At 39.6% G+C, this 19263-nt stretch overlaps 2 protein-coding genes across 3 annotated transcripts; one reads left to right on the top strand and one right to left on the bottom strand.

The window, feature by feature from the left end:
• The first annotated feature begins 6037 nt into the window (after positions 1 to 6037).
• Positions 6038 to 11121, top strand: LOC111845373 (inhibitor of growth family, member 2). 2 transcript variants are annotated; one of them, XM_023814760.2, is made up of 2 exons: positions 6038 to 6360; positions 7747 to 11121. In XM_023814760.2, exons 1-2 carry the CDS (start codon positions 6219 to 6221, stop codon positions 8418 to 8420), a joined length of 816 nt encoding a protein of 271 aa, XP_023670528.1. In that variant the 5' UTR covers positions 6038 to 6218; the 3' UTR covers positions 8421 to 11121. The 2 variants fall into 2 exon arrangements, with proteins under 2 accessions (XP_023670528.1, XP_023670529.1); XM_023814761.2 differs by lacking the exon at positions 6038 to 6360 and adding an exon at positions 7186 to 7370.
• A 1612-nt stretch (positions 11122 to 12733) lies between these two features.
• Positions 12734 to 18107, bottom strand: rwdd (RWD domain containing 4). The gene is made up of 7 exons (XM_072697572.1): positions 17935 to 18107; positions 17329 to 17409; positions 17051 to 17160; positions 16662 to 16812; positions 16345 to 16462; positions 15238 to 15524; positions 12734 to 13666 (listed from the first exon to the last, which is right to left on the bottom strand). The coding sequence occupies exons 1-6, from the start codon at positions 17986 to 17988 to the stop codon at positions 15400 to 15402; spliced, it is 639 nt and encodes a 212-aa protein (XP_072553673.1). The 5' UTR covers positions 17989 to 18107; the 3' UTR covers positions 12734 to 13666; positions 15238 to 15399.
• Between the last annotated feature and the right edge of the window lie 1156 nt (positions 18108 to 19263).

Here is a 19263-nt window from a genome sequence, read left to right as displayed (position 1 = left end):
CAGGATGGGGGCAGCACAGGGCGAGACAGAAGTGAGGCTGGGCAGCAGGAATGACACTGGGGCTGGGCAGACAGGTTCTCTGGACCATGGAACACAGGGCGCCGCTCAAAGGGAGTGGAGGATCCTGTGCTCCTGAGAGTCTGTGGGACCAGGTGTCACCGCTGGGACAGCCAAGTCACGACCGGAGAGTGATGAGGGACCTGTTGGGCAAAAGCAGGGAAGGGGGCTGGATCTGGGGCAAGAATGGCCGCAGTGTATGGTATGACCCCATCTTCCTCTCTGGGAGGGAGAGACGCAGCCCCCCCCTCGCCTCCCCCCCCCCATTTCTTTGACCTCACTGACACAGGTAACTATTTCAGAACCTAGGACTGGAGCAGCTTGAGTTCTGGACAGGGCAGGGGCCCACGGAGTAGAACCCAGGACAAGACCCAGAGGGTCCCACTCCAAGTCCTCCAGTGGGATATCCTCTGAATCCACTCCCTGTGGGCTGGCAGCAGCTTGGAGTTCAGATGCAGGGCTGGTGGTGAGCAAGAGTTTGGGCGTGGGGCTGTTGACGAGCAGGGGTTGAAGCAGAAGCTTTCCGTGGTAGAATCCCTGAAGGTAAACAAGGCGGCATCTTCCAGGTTGGGCACCGGGACTGTAACCTTGCCAGTGATGGGCTCCTCCTCAACTGGGTACGGCATGCTTGCTTCATTCCAGATAGCCTGGAGCGCCTCAGCATGCATTGTCCCCGCTCTGTGATTTTACGTGGCCTACCACTTTCTGGCTGAGTTGCTGTTGTTCCCAATTGCTTTCACTTTGTTATATACAGTAACCACTAACAGTTGACCGTGGACTATTTAGTAGCGAGGAAATTTCACAAATGGACTTATTGCACAGGTGGCATCCTATCACAGTACCACACTTGAATTCACTGAGCTCCTGAGAGTGGCCCATTTATTCGCAAATGTTTGTAGAAGCAGTCAACATGTCTAGGTGCTTGATTTTATACACCTGTGGCTATGGAAGAGATTGGGACACCAGAATTCAATGATTTGGAGGGGTGCATCAATACTTTTGGCAATATAGTGTATATGTGTAAAGGTATTGATGCTGTTATTCTTGCTTTGTCCTGGTCCAGCTGGAATGTTTGGAGTGCTCTCAGCAGTTGTCCTATAATAAAAACACCACATCAATATTGAGACATTTCTGTGCTAAGGATGAGAATGTCCAGAATGTTCCATCCACAAGTCAGTCTACAAGAAGTCCAGGTATAGTACAGCTATACTAGTAACTAATCTATAGTATACAGCTATACTAGTTAACAGGTCATTTTCATCAGAGGTAATTTTATGTGGGTTTTGTAGTATTTTTCATACTGATTTCAAATCTGTGTTTAGTTTTTCTCTAGCACGTCAAGTTTTTGTGATGAAGCTATATGTAATATGATATTATGTACATGTAATGTATTACAAGAGTTGTCCGTGTTTTTTATCTTATAGACAGCATCACCATTCTCTAGGTGACTAGATATTGAGTTATGTTTTATTGACACTTGTCTAGTTGCCATTTGAGTATAATTAATTTGACCTAGTGTGCATGTGCATGTCTTGTGTATCCAATTTAGTTTGGCGGGAAACATAGTTCCTCAGGTTTTGTTTTGCTGACGTAAGCTTCTTGACGAATTTTGCATTATTTCTAAATCTAACTCTCGAGTTGGAATTCTGGGTCGTCGACCTGGAAATTGAAGGCAGAGGTGATAGACAGCATCAATTGTGTTGGCTTTCAGTTGTTATCATGCCTAGAAATTGTATTAATCATCCAGACAGTTTCTCTTATGTGTGTAGTTCATTCACAACAAAAGCACAATGTCACCCAATCACTGCAGATCTTAAGAAGACATACAAATTATACTTTGGCTGTCCACCTGGAGACCAGGATAAATCTTGGGCTCCACATGTCATCTGTACCAGTTGTTCAAATGGTCTGCGTGATTGGCGAAAGGCAGCAATGCCATTTGGAATTCCGATGGTGTGGAGGGAACCGCGAGATCATCTCAACGACTGCTACTTTTGCCGCACGGATACAAGTGGATCCTCAGCTAAAACTAAGCACAAAATTGTATATCCCAGCCTAGATTCTGCATTCAGGCCTGTTCCTCATGATGATTCATTGTCTGTTCCTGTACCGCCACATGATGGTCTTGATTCTGTAGAAGGTGATGAGAAGTATGGAGAAGGTGCAGCTGGTTACAGTGAAAGCATGATGGCCGACTACTGCTGGATGCTGTGTCATGACAATCCAGACAAGGTGTACACAAGACAATCAAACTCAAAGCGTTTTTGAAGAAACAATGATGGTTAACAAACACTTTTCAATTTCTTTATGCCTACTGTCTGTTTATTTCATTTTGCTCTCAAGAATATTTGACCCTATACCACAGTGATGCTTTTGTTTTAGTACACAATACTTGCAATTACGGTATTAACTAGCATTACTCATAAATCAAAAAGTTGACGTGACAGAAAAAAACTGAAAACAGATACGGAATCAACATGAAAAACTGAAAAATATATTTTGGTCTCTGACGATTTAAAAAAATGTTTTTTTTTGTTGTCCTGTGTAATTATTCTTTATTGTGCTCAAGAAACAGTTTAATTGTATGAATACATAATATCAGACTTGGGTGAGGGTATTACCCAATAATCTGTATAATGATACCGTGTATATTTTCAGTTCCCATTACAGAGACCAAGAAACAGAATGAGGCTTTGGTCAACATGATTGTGAAGGATTCAGGATTTAGGGGGTTTGTGAGTATCTTGGATCCAACCTACATTCTCCTATCCAGGCAAACACTGAAGGGTACGGTAGGAGAAAAATTTAAGAGAGAAAAAGAGAAAGCAAATGAAGAGGTGAAGAAGGCCAAAGCATTAAGTCTAACATCTAACATGTGGACATTCATACATATGAATGCTTATTTATCAGTCACGTGCCATTTTATAAATGTCTACAGCATTATTGGGAGCAGGAAAATTTCCACAGTCTTATTTTGCAGAAAACATAGTTGCAGTCAAGACAGCCTTGATGGAGGGGAATGCAAAATAAAGTCTGACGGCTTGTCACTGATGCTGCGCCGAATCTGATTGCCTGTGCCAGAAATTTAAAAGTCAGATGCACAACCTGCATTGCACACGCACTGAATTTGCTTGTGGAGAAGGCCATTGATCAGATACAAGGACTTGATGATATCAGATCCAAGGCAAGACATATCATGACCTACTTCAGAACCAGTGCAACTGCTAGAGAAGGGCTTTGCCGAATTCAACAGCAGATGGGTAGGCGCACTCTCAAATTGATTCAAGAAGTGGAAACCCGCTGGAATAGCACCTATTCCATGCTACAACGATTGCATGATCAAAGACAGCCAGTTGGTGCTGCATTAGTCAGACAGCTGTCAGAACACAGCTTACAACCCTCAGAGGAATATGACATAGTTTATGAGTGTCTGGGTGTTTTACGCCATTTCAATGAGGCAACTGTTGAACTTTCTGAAGAGAGTATCAGGATCCAAGGTAATTCCTCTCATCCACATGTAGATAGCTTGGAGCACCCCCACTATCGCCTCCACCTGCTGTGAACCTGAAACTGTCCCAGACACAGAATGTCAAGACCCAGCAGTTGTGCAAGCACCTCTTGAAGTTGCTTCTCCGAGAGGGTGTCAATCTATGAGACCATGAGCATTATGACACTGGCCACACTGCTGGCCCCAAGATGCGAAATCTGCAGATTTCTGTAACCAATCTCATGCTCAGGCTGCTGTGAAACACCTCCTTTGTAAGTTTACAGGAGGCCCAACATAACCCATTCACACCCACGTGCATGCAGCCACCAGAACCGGAGCCTGCAGGAACCTCATCAAGTTCTGCAATGCCCAAAGGTACTGTTCCAACCTTTCACATTTTAATAATATTGTTCAATTAAACTGAATTGTGGCATATCATTATTATTGCACAGTACAAAATGCATAGTGTATATAATGATTCATGCTTTGTCATTTTAGTTCCAGGTCTGCGGGATCTTCTGGACAGTGGTGGAGGGGAAAGCAGATGGGTCAAGGGTTCGACAGCGATGCTTCTGTGGAGGTTGGGCAGTATCTCAGTGACCCCAATTTACTGCATACTGAAGACCCTTTTGCAGTTCTGGGATATGCAGAAGGCTGGGTATCCACACTAATAAGAACATGCAATACAGTTTTTATGCACTCCAGCATCATCCGTTCCATGTGTATTCTCTGATGTAGGAGAAGTTGTGAATAAAAAATGTAAGCAACTTGGCCTCTGCATTGTTAAACAAATACTGTGCCTCAACAACAATCTGTAGACTAATGGCCCCTCTTTAGTTACACAAGCAGCCCTTAACCGTTAATTCAAAGGTTGCCCAATTCACAAGGAATTGCGCCGCCCAACTTAACCAGTACATTCATGTTCATAAAGCACTACAGACCTCTTGAAATTTTGCCTATCTGTATATATTCCGAAGCACTACACTCAGTCAGAATGAACTGCTATTTACTTATCTGACCACCTGGTGTCACTAATGTTCACCATTTATAAAAGCTTCGAGTACCGAACAATTTTTCGACAAATGGAGAGGCTAAGGCACATAAGACTGGGGTACAACATCAATGACGGAACTAACACAACACAGAGAAGCCCTTTTAAGCAGGGCTAACAAGGGATCCAACAAACGCAGTTGGAGTGAATCACGGGAGGGCTGGAACGAGAGATAGGGCAAAGGATTAGCAGGCGTGGCTACACCAGGGAGAAATCAGTAGGGTCAGGCAGGGCAGGACATGACATTTGTACAGATTTTTCAAATGTATTAAAATAAAAACCTGAAATATCATAATATTCATAAACACTAAGATTGCTTCTAGAAAGTTAGTGCTTGATAAAACCGTTTTAGATATTTCAAAATTCAACATGTGGTTGCATAACAGTTACAAAAATATAGAGGATTTACCATCAACTACTTTTTAATATGATGCATGGAGTACATTTTTGTCATTTAAAAATAATTTTAGTCCGTAACACAATACTGCTGTTACGTAACAAAAATAGGAAAAGTCTGTCTGAATGTTCTGCACAATGTATAACTGACAGTTTCATTCTAACACTGTTTCGTATTTCATAATTTATTTCATAGAAGAATATTGTTCATTCAGTTACATTTCCAGGAGTGTTCTTTATTACTTTTTGAGAAAAATCAACGTGAGAATTGGACTGATTCTCAGTGGCCTGCGTTCCTCTGATGACTGTTAAGATGTTTAGCCTCCTGGCCCAATGATCAAAGATGTGACGCCTGTAAATTCACAACGGAATATAAAGCATTATAACTACAGGTAAATGATTTATAATACCACAAGAAAATGTATGCACTTTTGTATTCGCCATGTATAGTGAATTTTAGTGTATACGTTGTCAATTCTGTCAAGTCGTTGCAATGCATTGTAATAATTCATAACTATCAGTATCGCAACCTCTCATTCCTTCTCGTTCAAGCTGCGACAAAGTCTGCCCAGATAGCGTTTGCACCACTGTGTAACGTATTTTACATTCCCACAGATGCTTATAACAGTATCTATCCGACTAATATAGAACTAAAGACAGCAGATGACATTTAGTGTTGTTCCTGTTTATTAGTGGAATATTTTGTATCTTATAAATCGTCACTTATTGTTTACTAGAGCTATCGTCGTTTCCATGGTTACTGCGAAGAAACAGATGTGGGCTGGGTGATTAAACGCCGGTATTTTCTTGCTCCCCACCACATACGTGTCAGCCGTGTGATGCACTCATATAGGTCAAACAACATCTTCTTTTCGTAATGAAGGAAATCAGATCAGTATACATGTAACAAATCTGTTACGGAGCTACAGAGACTGACATCACCGCGCTCATGAACTTTGACCTCAGCAGTGCGGCCCAACCCCCTTTCGAGGAAGCTGCGGGAAAATGCAAAAAACGCGGTTCATTGCCTTATAAGGAATGTTTTTACGCATGCGCAGAAATGGTAGTTTTGTTTGAAGTGAATTGCAGTTAAGACTGGCGGATTGAGCTGTATAGAAAGAATAGAATCGCTATCCGTAACTGCAACAGTTCTTGTAAATGTGGTCACTTAAAACATTTATTTCTAGTCGTAGGTGTTGTTGATTCGTTTCATGCAGCGCTATCATTATGTTGGGGCATCATTACCCAAGCGTGGAAAAGACACAACTGGTTAGCTATGTGGAAGATTATCTGGAATGTGTGGAGTCTTTGCCTTTGGACATACAGAGGAATGTTTCGTTGCTACGAGAAATTGATACGAAGTATCAGGGTATGTAACAGTTTATACACACTTACAATACGGCAGTTGTTGAAAGCCACACTTATCGCGGTGTTCTACAAAATCGCAAGCAGATTCCTTGTTGTTCCATATGCTTAATTTAGCAAAAGGTTGTTCTTTACTTGTTTCAAATGTTTACATGCCTGTACAAATTAGTTAGTTTTTTTCCCCTGGATATAGTACTGATATGCGCTGTTCAGAGTCAAGTATGACTCCAGAAGGGGATCAGCCATTTTGACAACAAATAGGTGGATAAGTCGGATAGCACGCCTACTAGAGTACTGTATACGTTCAGTGTAGAGCTGGAACCTGCATTATATCTCTAATGACGATGTTTTATCATGCGGTAGCTAGCTTAAATAAGTGAAATGAACAATTCGGGTGTTTTTATGTTGCACCGACTAGAAGCAAATAATGGGTCTTATTTGTTGGAAAAAAATTTAAATTGCAAACGTAAGTTGTCGGGTTTACAGCGTCACTTGTTAATGTAAACTGTTCAATAGTTTGACATTTGGTTTTTGAGCGATTACTTCAGCAGTTTTTCAATTATCGGGCAGACCGCTTCCTTCTCTTTACCTCAAGTCCGCTCGCAGAGCGAAATAACAAAATAAGCAAATTAAGTTTTCACTGATCATCGAGTCGTTTTGTGCAACGTTTCCGTCCTGGTAATTTACGTAATCCTAACAAAATCAGGGTACTTGGAGACAATGGCCAAGTTTTCCCCTCGTCGGGAACGACACCGCTCGCATTTCAGTAAGCGAGTCACAGAGCGGAGGGTTGCATGTCGTCACTTCCTGGAAATGAGAACGCGCTCGATGCGGAAGTGGAACCCCAGACCAACCTTAAATCCCACGTCAGCCTCAATATTTAAAAAACCAGCTAGCTGCCATAACAAAAACTTTAGTTTACGTTATTAGCTCAACTCACCAAGAAAAACCAAGGAAAGTGTACTTGACGATTTATTGCCCCTGCATATGCCGAAACGCTTCGAGTATTTATGGGTTGTGGGTCTTACTCTGGTTTCGATTTCACTTATTTTTTTTTTCTAGGAATCTAGTGAGTGGTTGATGTGTGAATAAATAATTGTGTGGCATAATGACTTAAACTTCTTTTAATAAAAGGAGTATAAGAAAATTACTCTGTCTTTAATACTGGCATTAATATTATTACTATATTGATTATTTTGAGTGTTTAATATAGCATAACCTCAGCACTTATGCTGATTTTTGTATGCATTTTGAGTATGTATTGAAATAGAATTTAATTCAGTTTTTACTTATCGTAGATGTTTATATTTCCAGTACTGAAAATTTTATATCGGAACACATCAAGCCCTTTTGAAACTCATATCTTACTCTCTTTTTCTGTGTTTAACAGACGTACTGAAAGAGGTGGATGATGTTTATGAGAAGTATAAAAAAGAGACTGATACAAGTCAAAGAAAACGACTTCAAAACCAACTCCAGCGGGCTCTCATCAGCAGCCAGGAGCTGGGGGATGAGAAGATACACTTGGTTACGCAAATGATAGAGCTGGTTGAGAACCGTGCGCGGCAAATGGATTCTCACTCGCACTGTTTTCAGGAGCCCAGTGAGGTTGAGACACCCGTTGAGAAAACTAAACAAGAGGTACAGCCCCCGGAGCGCTCCTCCGCCCGGCGGCAGCGACGCCAGCGTAATAGTGAGAGCCGCGATTCCTGCTACACGGCCAATGGCGTCGATGAGCAGGGTGATGAGCCTCCGCCCAAAGAGAAGAAGTCTAAATCCGCCAAGAAGAAGAAGCGTTCAAAGGCTCCAAAGCGTGAAGTCTCACCAGTGGAGTACACCATCGACCCCAACGAGCCTACCTACTGCTTGTGTGACCAGGTGTCTTATGGCGAGATGATTGGTTGTGACAATGAACAGTGTCCCATTGAATGGTTTCACTTTTCTTGTGTCGGACTTACCTACAAGCCCAAAGGAAAGTGGTACTGTCCAAAGTGCAGGGGGGACAATGAAAAAACAATGGACAAAAGCATTGAAAAAACTAAGAAGGATAGGCGCTCAAGGTAGTGATCTAATGGCTGTTATTAATGAACAGTCCTACGGCTTGTGAATACGGTTGTGCAATAGTTTGCACTTGATGGCATCGGCGCATTATGAAAGTTCAGATTCCTCCAATTAATAGGTTGTAGCACTTATTAAAAAAAGAACCTGACTTTAGAAGACAGTGTTGCAACACTAGTACTTTGTAGACATAGCCAGATTACATCCCTTTTACCGCAGACTGAAGAAGCTGAAATCACAATTACTGCCATTGACAGGTCATTTAATTTATTTGATGTTTATTTAATATGCCCAACTGAGAAATTTTATAGGTTTGTAAGAGGTCAAATCGCCAGACCTGAATAGAAGCGAAAGGTTGAGTTGGGGAGTATTAGAGGAGGCACAAAGATGAAGATGTTTGTGATTCATACTCTCCAGAGTAATAAGTGAAGACATTCAGTTTTCGTTTGGAGTTTTTTTTTTGTTTGTTTTTTTTTTTTTTTTTTTGTTTTGTTTTAAGTCTTCCAGCTTTTCTACATTTTTAGAATTTGTTTGAACTCCATATCCCATGGTCCCCTTACCCTTCAACCTTTGGCAGTATTGAAATAAACATGTCTGAGAAGCATTTGATATAATTGTTCACTATGCCAAAATGGTTATTAGGCTGTACTTTGTCAAGCACAGTGGGTCTTTGGAATTTCCGAGCATTATTCGTTCATCCTCCAAAGAAGCAGTATAACACTTTTTTTGTGATAATGTCTATCTCTTATCGTTTGGACTTTTGTCATGTCGTGAAATGCACTCGTATACAGCCTATCAAGTGCAGCCAGCAAAGTCGACCATTTTGAGGTGGTTGCAGGGGAAGACTTTTTATAATTGAAAAATGTTTTGTTATTGCTCAAATATTTACCTTTAAGTTAGCATGTATGCCGTTTTTACATTTAATGGGTAGGTCAAACGGAAGCCAGCCAACATGTACATACTCTTTGAAATGTCATTTTTGATTTTCACAGTGTGGGCAAGTGGGATGAGTGAAAATACTATTTGTAAACTCTGCCCTGAAGATGTTGCCCACTGTGTTCCAAAGGTGTGTTCTTGAAATAGATTTGCAGATGTGGCTTGGTTATTCTCTGCAAACAATCAGCCATTTGTTTGATGGTGCTTAGATGTTTTCATTGGTGCTTTGATGTTTTCATGAGTAAATTAATACGTTCATGATGTTTTATAGAAGATGACTTTCTTTTTCCCTTACATTTGTACAGTGTTTAGTGTGACGGTCCATTGACAGTATTAAGTAGGCTTGGGCGGTATTCGTTTTTTCATTCTGTCATACCTTCAAGACATTTCACCCCGGTATACTGTATATGATGGTATTCAACAAGGTGAATCTTGTATACTCCTGTAAACTTCCATCAGTCTGGAAGTTGAGTGCTAGGGAAATGAGAGAGCTTAAAAAGATCACCCTTCATCAGTTGACACCGCTCTCAATACCCAATCTGAAGCCTGGGTTTCATGTATGTCACACATGCACCAACGGCTTACTGCCCATCCCATTTATAGTGCATTTTGTTTTTCTAGCATTTAATTTATTGCCTATGAGTTATTATTTTTTACTTTTTTTTTTTTTTTAACCCAAGTGAAGCTCCAATCACTATGCTGTGCACTAAAATACTTCACCTCAATACTGTATCTCCATTTCAGTTTAATAGAAAGAGGAGCATCTGTATTGTTGATGGTACTGAATACAGTACCTTTGGGATTTCTAAATACCGTAATGCCCTCAAATCACCCAAGCCTAGTACTAAAGTGTGTATTTTCAATAGAAGAAAAAAAGGAATATGCCTTCAATCCTCACCTTTTTTTTAGGTTCCTGTTGAGCGGTAATAAAATGTACTATACATATTTTTAATTTAATTTTCAGCTCCTAGTCTTTATATAGCTAAGCAACTGAAAGATGTATGTTGAGCATTGACTTTATTTCAATTGAGAGGTCAAAGCGAAGTAAATCCTCAAAATGAATGGAATCCTTTTATTATTGTACAAGTACAATGAAACTGAGTGTGAAACACTCTAGTCAGTGCTACAGAAAATTAAGCAAGTACTGGATGGTCTGTCAGAGTAACACTTCTGGTTGTAGTATTGCACAAAAGCAGTATTATATGTATAAAGAGTATTGCACTAGTGATGGGGGTCCGTGTGTTCAGCTGGGTAACCACTCTGCAAAAAGAGCTATTCCTTAGTCTGGTTGTGTGGGTGTCTATGTTCCATAGTGTTTAAAAATTTCAGAGTGCAAAGCCACTTTCTGTTTGCCACCATATAACTCCAAATGGACATCTATAATATTGCTTAGTTTTTATACTGTATCTAATCTTTGTATTCATCTTTGTTTTAATATCTAAATTACCTGATGGATGGTACCTCAAACATCTCTTAAGCTAAAATATACTTGTAACCTCTGCTGTTGGGGAAAATGGAGAGGGGTGAAGGATCTGACCTAGGATAAGTGCCCCAGTCACTGGGTTTTTTGTGCGTTTTCAGGAACCGTTTCCTTTCATAAACAAGCCCAGTATGCTGCCATGTCAACAAAAGGTGGTTTTACCCTTTTTTCTGTTTTTTGGTTGATGTACAGAAATTCTGTATGTATACAGTCTTATTAAGAAGCCAAGAGGCTTCAGAATGTTTGTGGGTAAAATACTTTTACTTATGAATTAAATATTTAATAATCAAATATGTTTAATAGGATGTGCTGTGTATTGCTGGCTGTCTAAGTCTAGCAAGATGTGCCCAGATTTGGAACTATAAATCAAAGCTCTCAGACGAATGATGGTGGTCTTGGAATTTGGTTCAGCAGGTTGAGCGCTGTGGGCCTCCTAGGCTTTAGCACTATGCTTTGGAGAGCAGAAGCTCGGGCAGCAGAGCTTTGGATTCTCCAGCTAACAGACGGAGACTCTCCCTTGGCATCCCCCATGGGCCTTCACACCAGATTGCATCCTCCGTGCCAGAAGAACACAATGGTCCCCAGTTCCTGGTGACAAGAGGCTTGATGTTGCTTGTGACCACAATCCTTGTGGGTATTCCAAGCTGCAACATGGAAATCAGGGACACTGACCAGGGAAACAACCCTGGAAACTGCCAATTTTTGAAGAGTTGAGGCTACTTTTATAGGGGATTGAGGTATGTACATAATTACGAGAGCAACAATGATTCCTTGTTCGTGTTTACAGAATGGCCAAATATTTTGAACTCTACCTGAATTTACAAAATGTAACTCATTAGGTTTATTCTCCTGTTAGTTATTGGACAAATGAAAAATTTCCCAGCTCCATGGCAAAACTGACGACTTCCAGCTCAGAAAACGGAAAAGTAACATCACAAACAGGAGTTAAAGAGAATTAAATAAAATATATAACACAGAATAGGAATCAAATAAACCGTGAGATAATCTGTTTTCAATAAAGTATATGGTTATGTAACTAGTTCCTTATAAGGGGCAAATTAGCTTAAAAAAGCTATATAGTAGAGTGCCTCATCACAGTAGTCACCTATTATTATACCATGATAATATTAATATTGCACATTGTGTCATGGTATGTCACTCAACAGTAGAATTTGTGGTTATCCATCCATTCTCTGATAGCACTTATCCTATGCAGGGTTGCAGAGGGTCCAGAGCCTATGGGCACAAAGCAGGGAACAACATAGGATGGGGCACCAACCCATTGCAGGGCACACTCACACCATTCACTACCTATGGGCAATTTGGTAACTCCAGTTAGCCTCAGCATGTTTTTTGGACTGTGGGGGGAAACTGGAGTACCCAGAGGAAACCCTACGATGACTCAGGGAGAACATGCAAACTCCACACACACGTAACCCAGGCGGAGACTCGAACCCACATCCCAGAGGTGTGAGGCAACAGTGCTAACTACTGCACCACCATGACTCCTGTCAGTAGTTTTATCTCCATAAAAAATGTTTTCTTTGCAGTACATAAACTATAATTGATATGACTATAGACAGAAGAAGAAATTTCAGGACTGTGGGAGGCAGGAAAGCACAGAGTCCATACTAGTTTTCATTAACTTTCTCTAAGCACAATTGCACCACTTTCATAGTTAAACCAGTGGTTAAACTGTTGCAAGTGACACAATCCTTTGGTGTTGGGATACTAGGAGTTCAGTTGCCAGATTGTATATCGGATGGTAATCTAACATTTGAGCATGACAAGTTGAAAATCTTCCAATCATTACTTTTAAATGCCACTCAAATGTATTACAATGAGAAATTCTTATACATAAAAGGAGTAACTGGACATTCAAATAAAAGACGGAGGTGGCAACTCATTGCTGTTTTCTTTATTGTAACAACACAGCATATAAAACTCTTAATGTATATGCAGACAAGACAGATTTCAAAGAAAACATCAATTAGATTTGTCATTAAAAAACATTTAATCTCAAAAGCTGTTCTGTGGGGGAAAAAAAGACAGGTCTAAACATTCACAGGAGCAGCATAAACATTCATTGTAAAGGTGGTGCCTGCTATTTTTGGACAGCACAATATACCACACAAAATGACTAGTGAAGTACAGGCTGATGTCCATCTCACACTGAGCAACAGTTCAAGCCATAATGCTCATTCTGCATGGTGGGTGTATGTAATAGGCCAGAAAACATCTTACCACTTCCTACCTTATTTACTTCATTTACTCAGTGTGAAATATTGTCTATTGATGCAGGCCTTTGGCAGCTATTCTGAAAATGTCATGTGCCTGAGTTAGTGTTGTCAGAAAGGTTAATGCAGATCTGACCTTGCCTGCTAACTCGATCTTTTGACTGATGATACAAATCCCCAATTCCCTACAGTTTGGTGGCTATTCTCTTATTTAGATAAACACTTGAAACAACACTGTTTCGCAACCTGTTATCACGCCAGCTCAGAACAGAAAACCATTACAGGATGTCATAGAAGCAAAGGACATGACAAAAACAGCCACTCCGTACATCACTGAGTCACCCTGTTACAAAATAAACAGTTCTACAGATGTGTTGCTATCACAGACCTGTCAATCTCTTCCCAAAACCTTGCTTATATTACGGCAAAACAAATAAAATAAGAGAAACAGCTCTCTTGTCACACAATGGCCTCTGAGGCAGACAGAACTACAACGGGAGGAATGAGTGAGGTCAGAAGAGTTCATTGCACTTTGATGTCAATCCTCCAGACACTTTTCTGGGACTTCATTCATCCTCTTTCCCTCCGGTTTTGCTCAGCTGTAAAGGGGAGATTGAGAAATATACTGTTTAAACTAGTATAAAACCTACATCAACTGACATCATTTTAGTATAAATAATGAACATGTAGCTGCAAATGCAGAGCAGCAGGTGATTACAATGCTGAGACTATTGTATTTAATTACTGAAATTAAAGTATACAAACTTCAAAGAGCAATTGTGATTAGGGCTGCACGATATTGGGAATAAATCACATTGCAATATTTATTCTTTCTGCGATATATATTGCGATATTGGGATTTTAAAAATTCTAATTAGTTCAATAGCTCTATTGCAGGGGTATTCAACTAAAATTTAAAGAGGTCCAGTTAGAGAAAATTTCTTGAAGCAAAGGTCCGGAAGATCATAATGTCTAACTATTTAATGTGATGTATATTTAAGTAGCATATCAATTGCATGTAATCAGTACCTGACTATCAAATCAAATTAATTCAGTGCAATTCAATTCGAGATGTCTGCATACACATGTAACAGTTCTTACCTTGTAAATAGTATGCTTTTGTATTTAACCATGTAAACACACTTTTGACGTAGCTCATTTTAGGTTTATAATGGAATAATATAGATTTGCCGTAAGATTTCCTGCGCAAGTCTGAAATCATGAGTGGCGTGCCAGATGCTGAAAACGTACAATTTTTATTTCACCTGAGTTGATCTATATAACAGATAATATTACTTTATACATGTTAAAAAGCGGAAACTTCCACAAACATGAAATCACCAGTAAACTATGTCTATTTATCCAACATGTTATATAATACATACTGTATTTGAAAACTTTTCAGCTGTATGATTTCAGGACAGACCAGCCACTCTCTTAGGAACATTACGGATTTTTGGTTGCGTGTGTTCGCTTCGCTGCTGTTATTAAGCAGTCACTCTGTTAGGAACATTACGGCTTTTTGGTCGCTTTGCTGCTGTTATTAACACTAATGGCACATTAGCGCAGACAAAGTGCTATCGGTCCAGGTCCGTATGGGACAGCTTCTGGGTCCGGGTCCGGCGCAGTCCACCTGTTAGTGACCGCTGCTGTATTGGTATAATTAATCATTCTAGAAAGATTGACCTGATTTAGCCCAAATATAATGGTAATGATAACTTAATCAGTACTAAACAGAGCATGAGCATTAAACTATGGAAGCTTATCGCATATGAGAGTTAACATGAGTGACAAAATAATGCTGGGTTAAATGGTTAGAATGTTTGTGCTTGGTGGTTCGTTCTGTGATCGACATGTTTGTTAGCTGCCCGTGCAAAGCTGCGTGTCGACTCCGTATCCAAAAACCTTTAAATTGATCTAAATTATATTAGACAGACTTTTGTGGATTGTTTAAGAATATGAACAGTGTGACATTTGTTAGTTCAGCAAAAACACCAAAGGCGTTGCCCACGCCGCTTAATTTAATTTGCGTTACTTAACATCGCACATCCTGCGATGTGACTATTGCACGTGCGTACATCGCGATGACGATGCTCAAACGATATATCGTGCAGCCCTAATTGTGATAATGAATTATTTATTATACACAAATTATTTAATCACAACTTACGTGCTGTATTCATTTTTCCCCCCCAAGGTAAACATGGGGCATCGACAGGACACACACATAAAAACAAAACATAGGTTATTTAGTTCATCCTATAATATTTCAATTTCTTAAAATGACAATTAGACTGAATGTCCAAAACTGTGAAGGGGGGGGGGGGGGTTGTCAAGCTTTCCACACTATATGCTTCTTAAAAAAATCTTGCTCAACAAAACCAGCCAACTTTGCTTTTTTTTTTACCTTGATAACATCAACCCAGTTCCATCCCCGAGGAAGTTCACCCTTGTTATCTGTTGATTAAGTTGAAGACAGAAACATTATCGCTTAATGTCTGAGCTGGATGTCATCATAGCATCTTCCTTGTTTTTCTAATGAACATGTATGCGTGCATATTAATTAAAAAGTCACACTGGGGTAATGCAATTCAACACTGAAGCAAGTTTGTTTTACACTGACTTCCGGGGTGAGATAATTACACAAAACCATTCCCTACCATTTTGATTTAAAATATATGATCATGAAGGGTTTACTGGGATTCATATGTAATTAAAAAAAATCTATACAGCCCCTTTAAATGTATGATTCACCCTCAAATAGATACTTTGAAGAGACATCGTTGGTAAGTACAGCCTTGAGTCTCTACTTAGCAAAACTGCCCCTCCAGACTGAATGGGAAATATATGTAATAGAACATAGTAAATATGCAGACACTCCCCGTGTTACCATGGTCGGTGTTACAATATTTCAGCTTCACAATGAGTAAATGTTTTTCACTTTCAGTATATTATGCAATAAATTGCACGAGATTCTCAGCACTTATTTATAAATTAGGCTTTCTGTTAATGACTTTGCCCAACTGTAGGCTAGTGTTCCAAGTATGTTTAAGGTAGGATAGGCTATGATGTTTGTTGGGTTGGATGAACTGTATTAATATGCATTTTTCACCTTACGATATTTTCACCTTACGATAGGTTTGTCGGAACATAACCCCATCGTAACCCGGGGAGAGGCTGTACAATTTTTCAGTGTTGGTTGGCTCTTTAAATCATAGACCAGCCAATCAAAGTGGACAAGCTCTGTATTTTAGGCCAGTAAAAATGAGTCTGTTACCTGTTCTTCCAGTTATTTTCCTTTTTTGAGCTTTAGTTAATTGCTCCTTCTTTTCCTTCTTTTTGATCGTAGAGTTCAAGCTTGAAGAGTCGCTGCTGGATGTCAAAGTGACTGGAGTCTGTAAGGCAACAATAATGTCATTGAGAAGTGATTTTTCCAATACAAAATAATTATAAAAACTAATGCAAAGCAAAGTTAGGATGCAATGTCATGTACATCAGACATGGTGGCATATTATCCGTAATTAACCATTCACTTGTTTTGCCACGTTAGGCGGTACTTTGAGAGTTAAGTTTTATTTCAGCCTTCAGACTGACCATGGCTCCAGCAACTGGACGGTGGTTCTCCATGAGCGATTCCTGGTTTTCTTTTGCCCATTCATACAAAGTGTACATCATGGCAGTTCCAAGGTTGGCCTCCACCTGCTCTTCCAGTTTGGATACTATTACTTGCTTTGTTTCTGGAGATCTAGAGCCAAAACAAAGAGACAGCAATTAGGCAGAAAGGGACTCAAACTTCTTTCAAAAGCACAAACACTGACATGAACATGTGTCTCTCTTCAGAATTCACGTCAGATTACAATTTATTTACAATGCCAAGTGGCGTTTTACCGCGGTAATTTACTACACCTTGTGAGTGCAAGCTCCTTTCAGTAGTAGGGCATGTCAACATAATCACTGTGCTACATGCTGCCGATAGTACTCACATTCTATTGTTGAAAAAAGCATCTAAGGATATGTGTGGTGCTGTTTCAGGATAGGTTTTTGGCCATGAGATTTCTAACAGAAATGCTTTAGCATCGTCGTGATCTCCAATCTGAAAGCAAACACCCCGAAGATCAATGCAAGGCATGCGGTTCTTCCAAAATTACATATTCATAACAATATATATATATATATATATATATATAAATGTAGTAAATGAAGTCGGTGTAGAACTGAATTTCATAACATGATGAACACACAATTAACAAAGTCTACTTACTCTAAACTGAAAAGTAACTGGGTTCAGCTCTTTAAAGCAATCATCCCCTTCATAAATAGAGCGAAGAGCCTCAAGTTCCATCTGAAACGTGTAGCAAAAGGTAACAAAAAGTTACACATAATGATAGACGTCACTAAAGTATCACTATGCAACTGGTATCATTTCATTAAAATGTCAAGCTTTATTAAACTGTCAGATTTCTCGTGTCATATAAGATATTTCAGATTATACTTCCAAAATATTCGTGAATCAAATAATTTTGTGCATATTAAATTTACCATTACTTCAGCCTCTTGCTACTGATCATTTTGTTAATCAGTAAAAGTTCAATTTGAAGTTATAGAACTGTTGTCCAGTCGAGTTGAGAAAACTAAAACAGCTACCATGAAACGTGATGACAGGCAACACCATTCGGAGATATGTAAAATAACATCTATTGATTACATGATGGACCGGTTGAATGTATATGTATGTGTATCTGTATGGACCCAAAAACTCAGGAGTAGCAATAAAGCCGTTGATGGTAGCCACCCGGCTAATGAAAACTGCTCGCTAGCTAGCAAGTTTAATATCTATGTTAATATTTAAGAAGCAAGAACCCGGTACCTCTTGATCTTCGTTCGCAGTCATGATTTCGTTACCATTCACGCTGTTACACATACACAAGTTTAAAGTCAGTCGATTAAGCACGCAAAAGTAACATGACAAATGCACAGGTTGTCAAAAAGCATCAGCGGCACTCAACCCTCACCGCTGCACTTCGACCTCTGGGTGACGTCGAATTCACGCGAGACTTTGCGTAAGCTCGCGAAGTGCGCTGGAGCTTGTAAACAGGCAGCACATGGGAAGTACCAGTATTTTAGTTAGTCGCATGATCGCTTTTGATTATGGTGTGGGTGTGTCTTGTACGTTTCTTCTGCCTTTTATCATATATTTAATTTGTTAATATATTCTTTTTAACTGTATTTCTTTTATTTTTGTTTTTTATTGACAGCTCCATGCAAATATTGAAATTTTGGTCATTCGAAATATGAAATAGATTAATTCGACAGTTTTTTTTTTACTCAAAAAGCTTTATCTGCTTTATTTAAGTATTTAAATACAGGTTCACATAGAACCACATTAGAGACTGTATATGACTACCTAGGTGCCTTTCATTTCTTCTTGAAAAGCTAATTTTGAGTAGTATGATGCATTACACACTGTGATGGACTAGCATTCCGTCCAGGGTGTACCTTGCTTTGTGCCTTCCAGGGGCACCGTTTATGTCATCCCAGATTCTGAAAAAGTAATTAAAAGATAGGTATGCATCATTCTAGGGCTGGCCCCAGAAATTCAATGATTCGAATATTCGGTTGGAGACCCCTATAAAGAGTTGTGATTATTTGTTTGTTTGTTGGTTTGTTTGTTTGGGTGTCAGTCAGGGTGCATTACAATAATAACATGGTAACACAGACAGAACCTTACAAAGTGACATTTCAATGAGGACTTATAAATAAGGGGAATCATAAATAGGCCTGTATTTTTATATTCTAGAAGGAGGCTTTCTAAAAAAAAAAAAACGATCCAAGTGCCCGGGTCGACCCGTACGTGACGCAGGTCAGTTTACCAGAAAATATCGTGGGTCGTGTTAGTGACAATGCAACTTACAGAAATGTTGCGTGCAGCTGGCTTTGTGTTATAAGCTTGCTGAATTGCATGGAATAGGCAAGACTGTGATTACCAGCCCACCTATTTGTACCTTTCCCTGTCACTGGGGCTGTACCCGCATGGGTTTGCCAGTTGTACCCTAGCTGTATGTAGTAAATGTTTTAGTCTAATTTAAGGTACAGAAATGGACTCTGATGAACATCCCCAAGGTATAATACACATTAATGTACAATCAATGGTAGAAAAATGTTCCTCATAGTCCATTTCTGTATCTTAAAAGGTACA

This window comes from Paramormyrops kingsleyae, chromosome 12 (genome assembly GCF_048594095.1).
Source record: "Paramormyrops kingsleyae isolate MSU_618 chromosome 12, PKINGS_0.4, whole genome shotgun sequence".
Lineage (NCBI taxonomy): Eukaryota > Metazoa > Chordata > Actinopteri > Osteoglossiformes > Mormyridae > Paramormyrops > Paramormyrops kingsleyae.
Note: the sequence above shows the minus strand (reverse complement) of the source record. Positions and strands in the feature narration are given on the sequence as shown.

Excerpts from the sequence above, each read along its gene's own strand:
- LOC111845373 (XM_023814760.2), top strand. The coding sequence starts at position 6,219 with ATGTTGGGGCATCATTACCCAAGCGTGGAAAAGACACAACTGGTTAGC. Across the intron at positions 6,361-7,746 it reads AATTGATACGAAGTATCAGG|ACGTACTGAAAGAGGTGGAT; the intron begins GTATGTAACAGT and ends TGTGTTTAACAG.
- rwdd (XM_072697572.1), bottom strand. The coding sequence starts at position 17,988 with ATGTGTAACAGCGTGAATGGTAACGAAATCATGACTGCGAACGAAGAT. Across the intron at positions 17,410-17,934 it reads CTGCGAACGAAGATCAAGAG|ATGGAACTTGAGGCTCTTCG; the intron begins GTACCGGGTTCT and ends TACACGTTTCAG. Across the intron at positions 16,463-16,661 it reads GTCCAGTTGCTGGAGCCATG|ACTCCAGTCACTTTGACATC; the intron begins GTCAGTCTGAAG and ends GTTGCCTTACAG.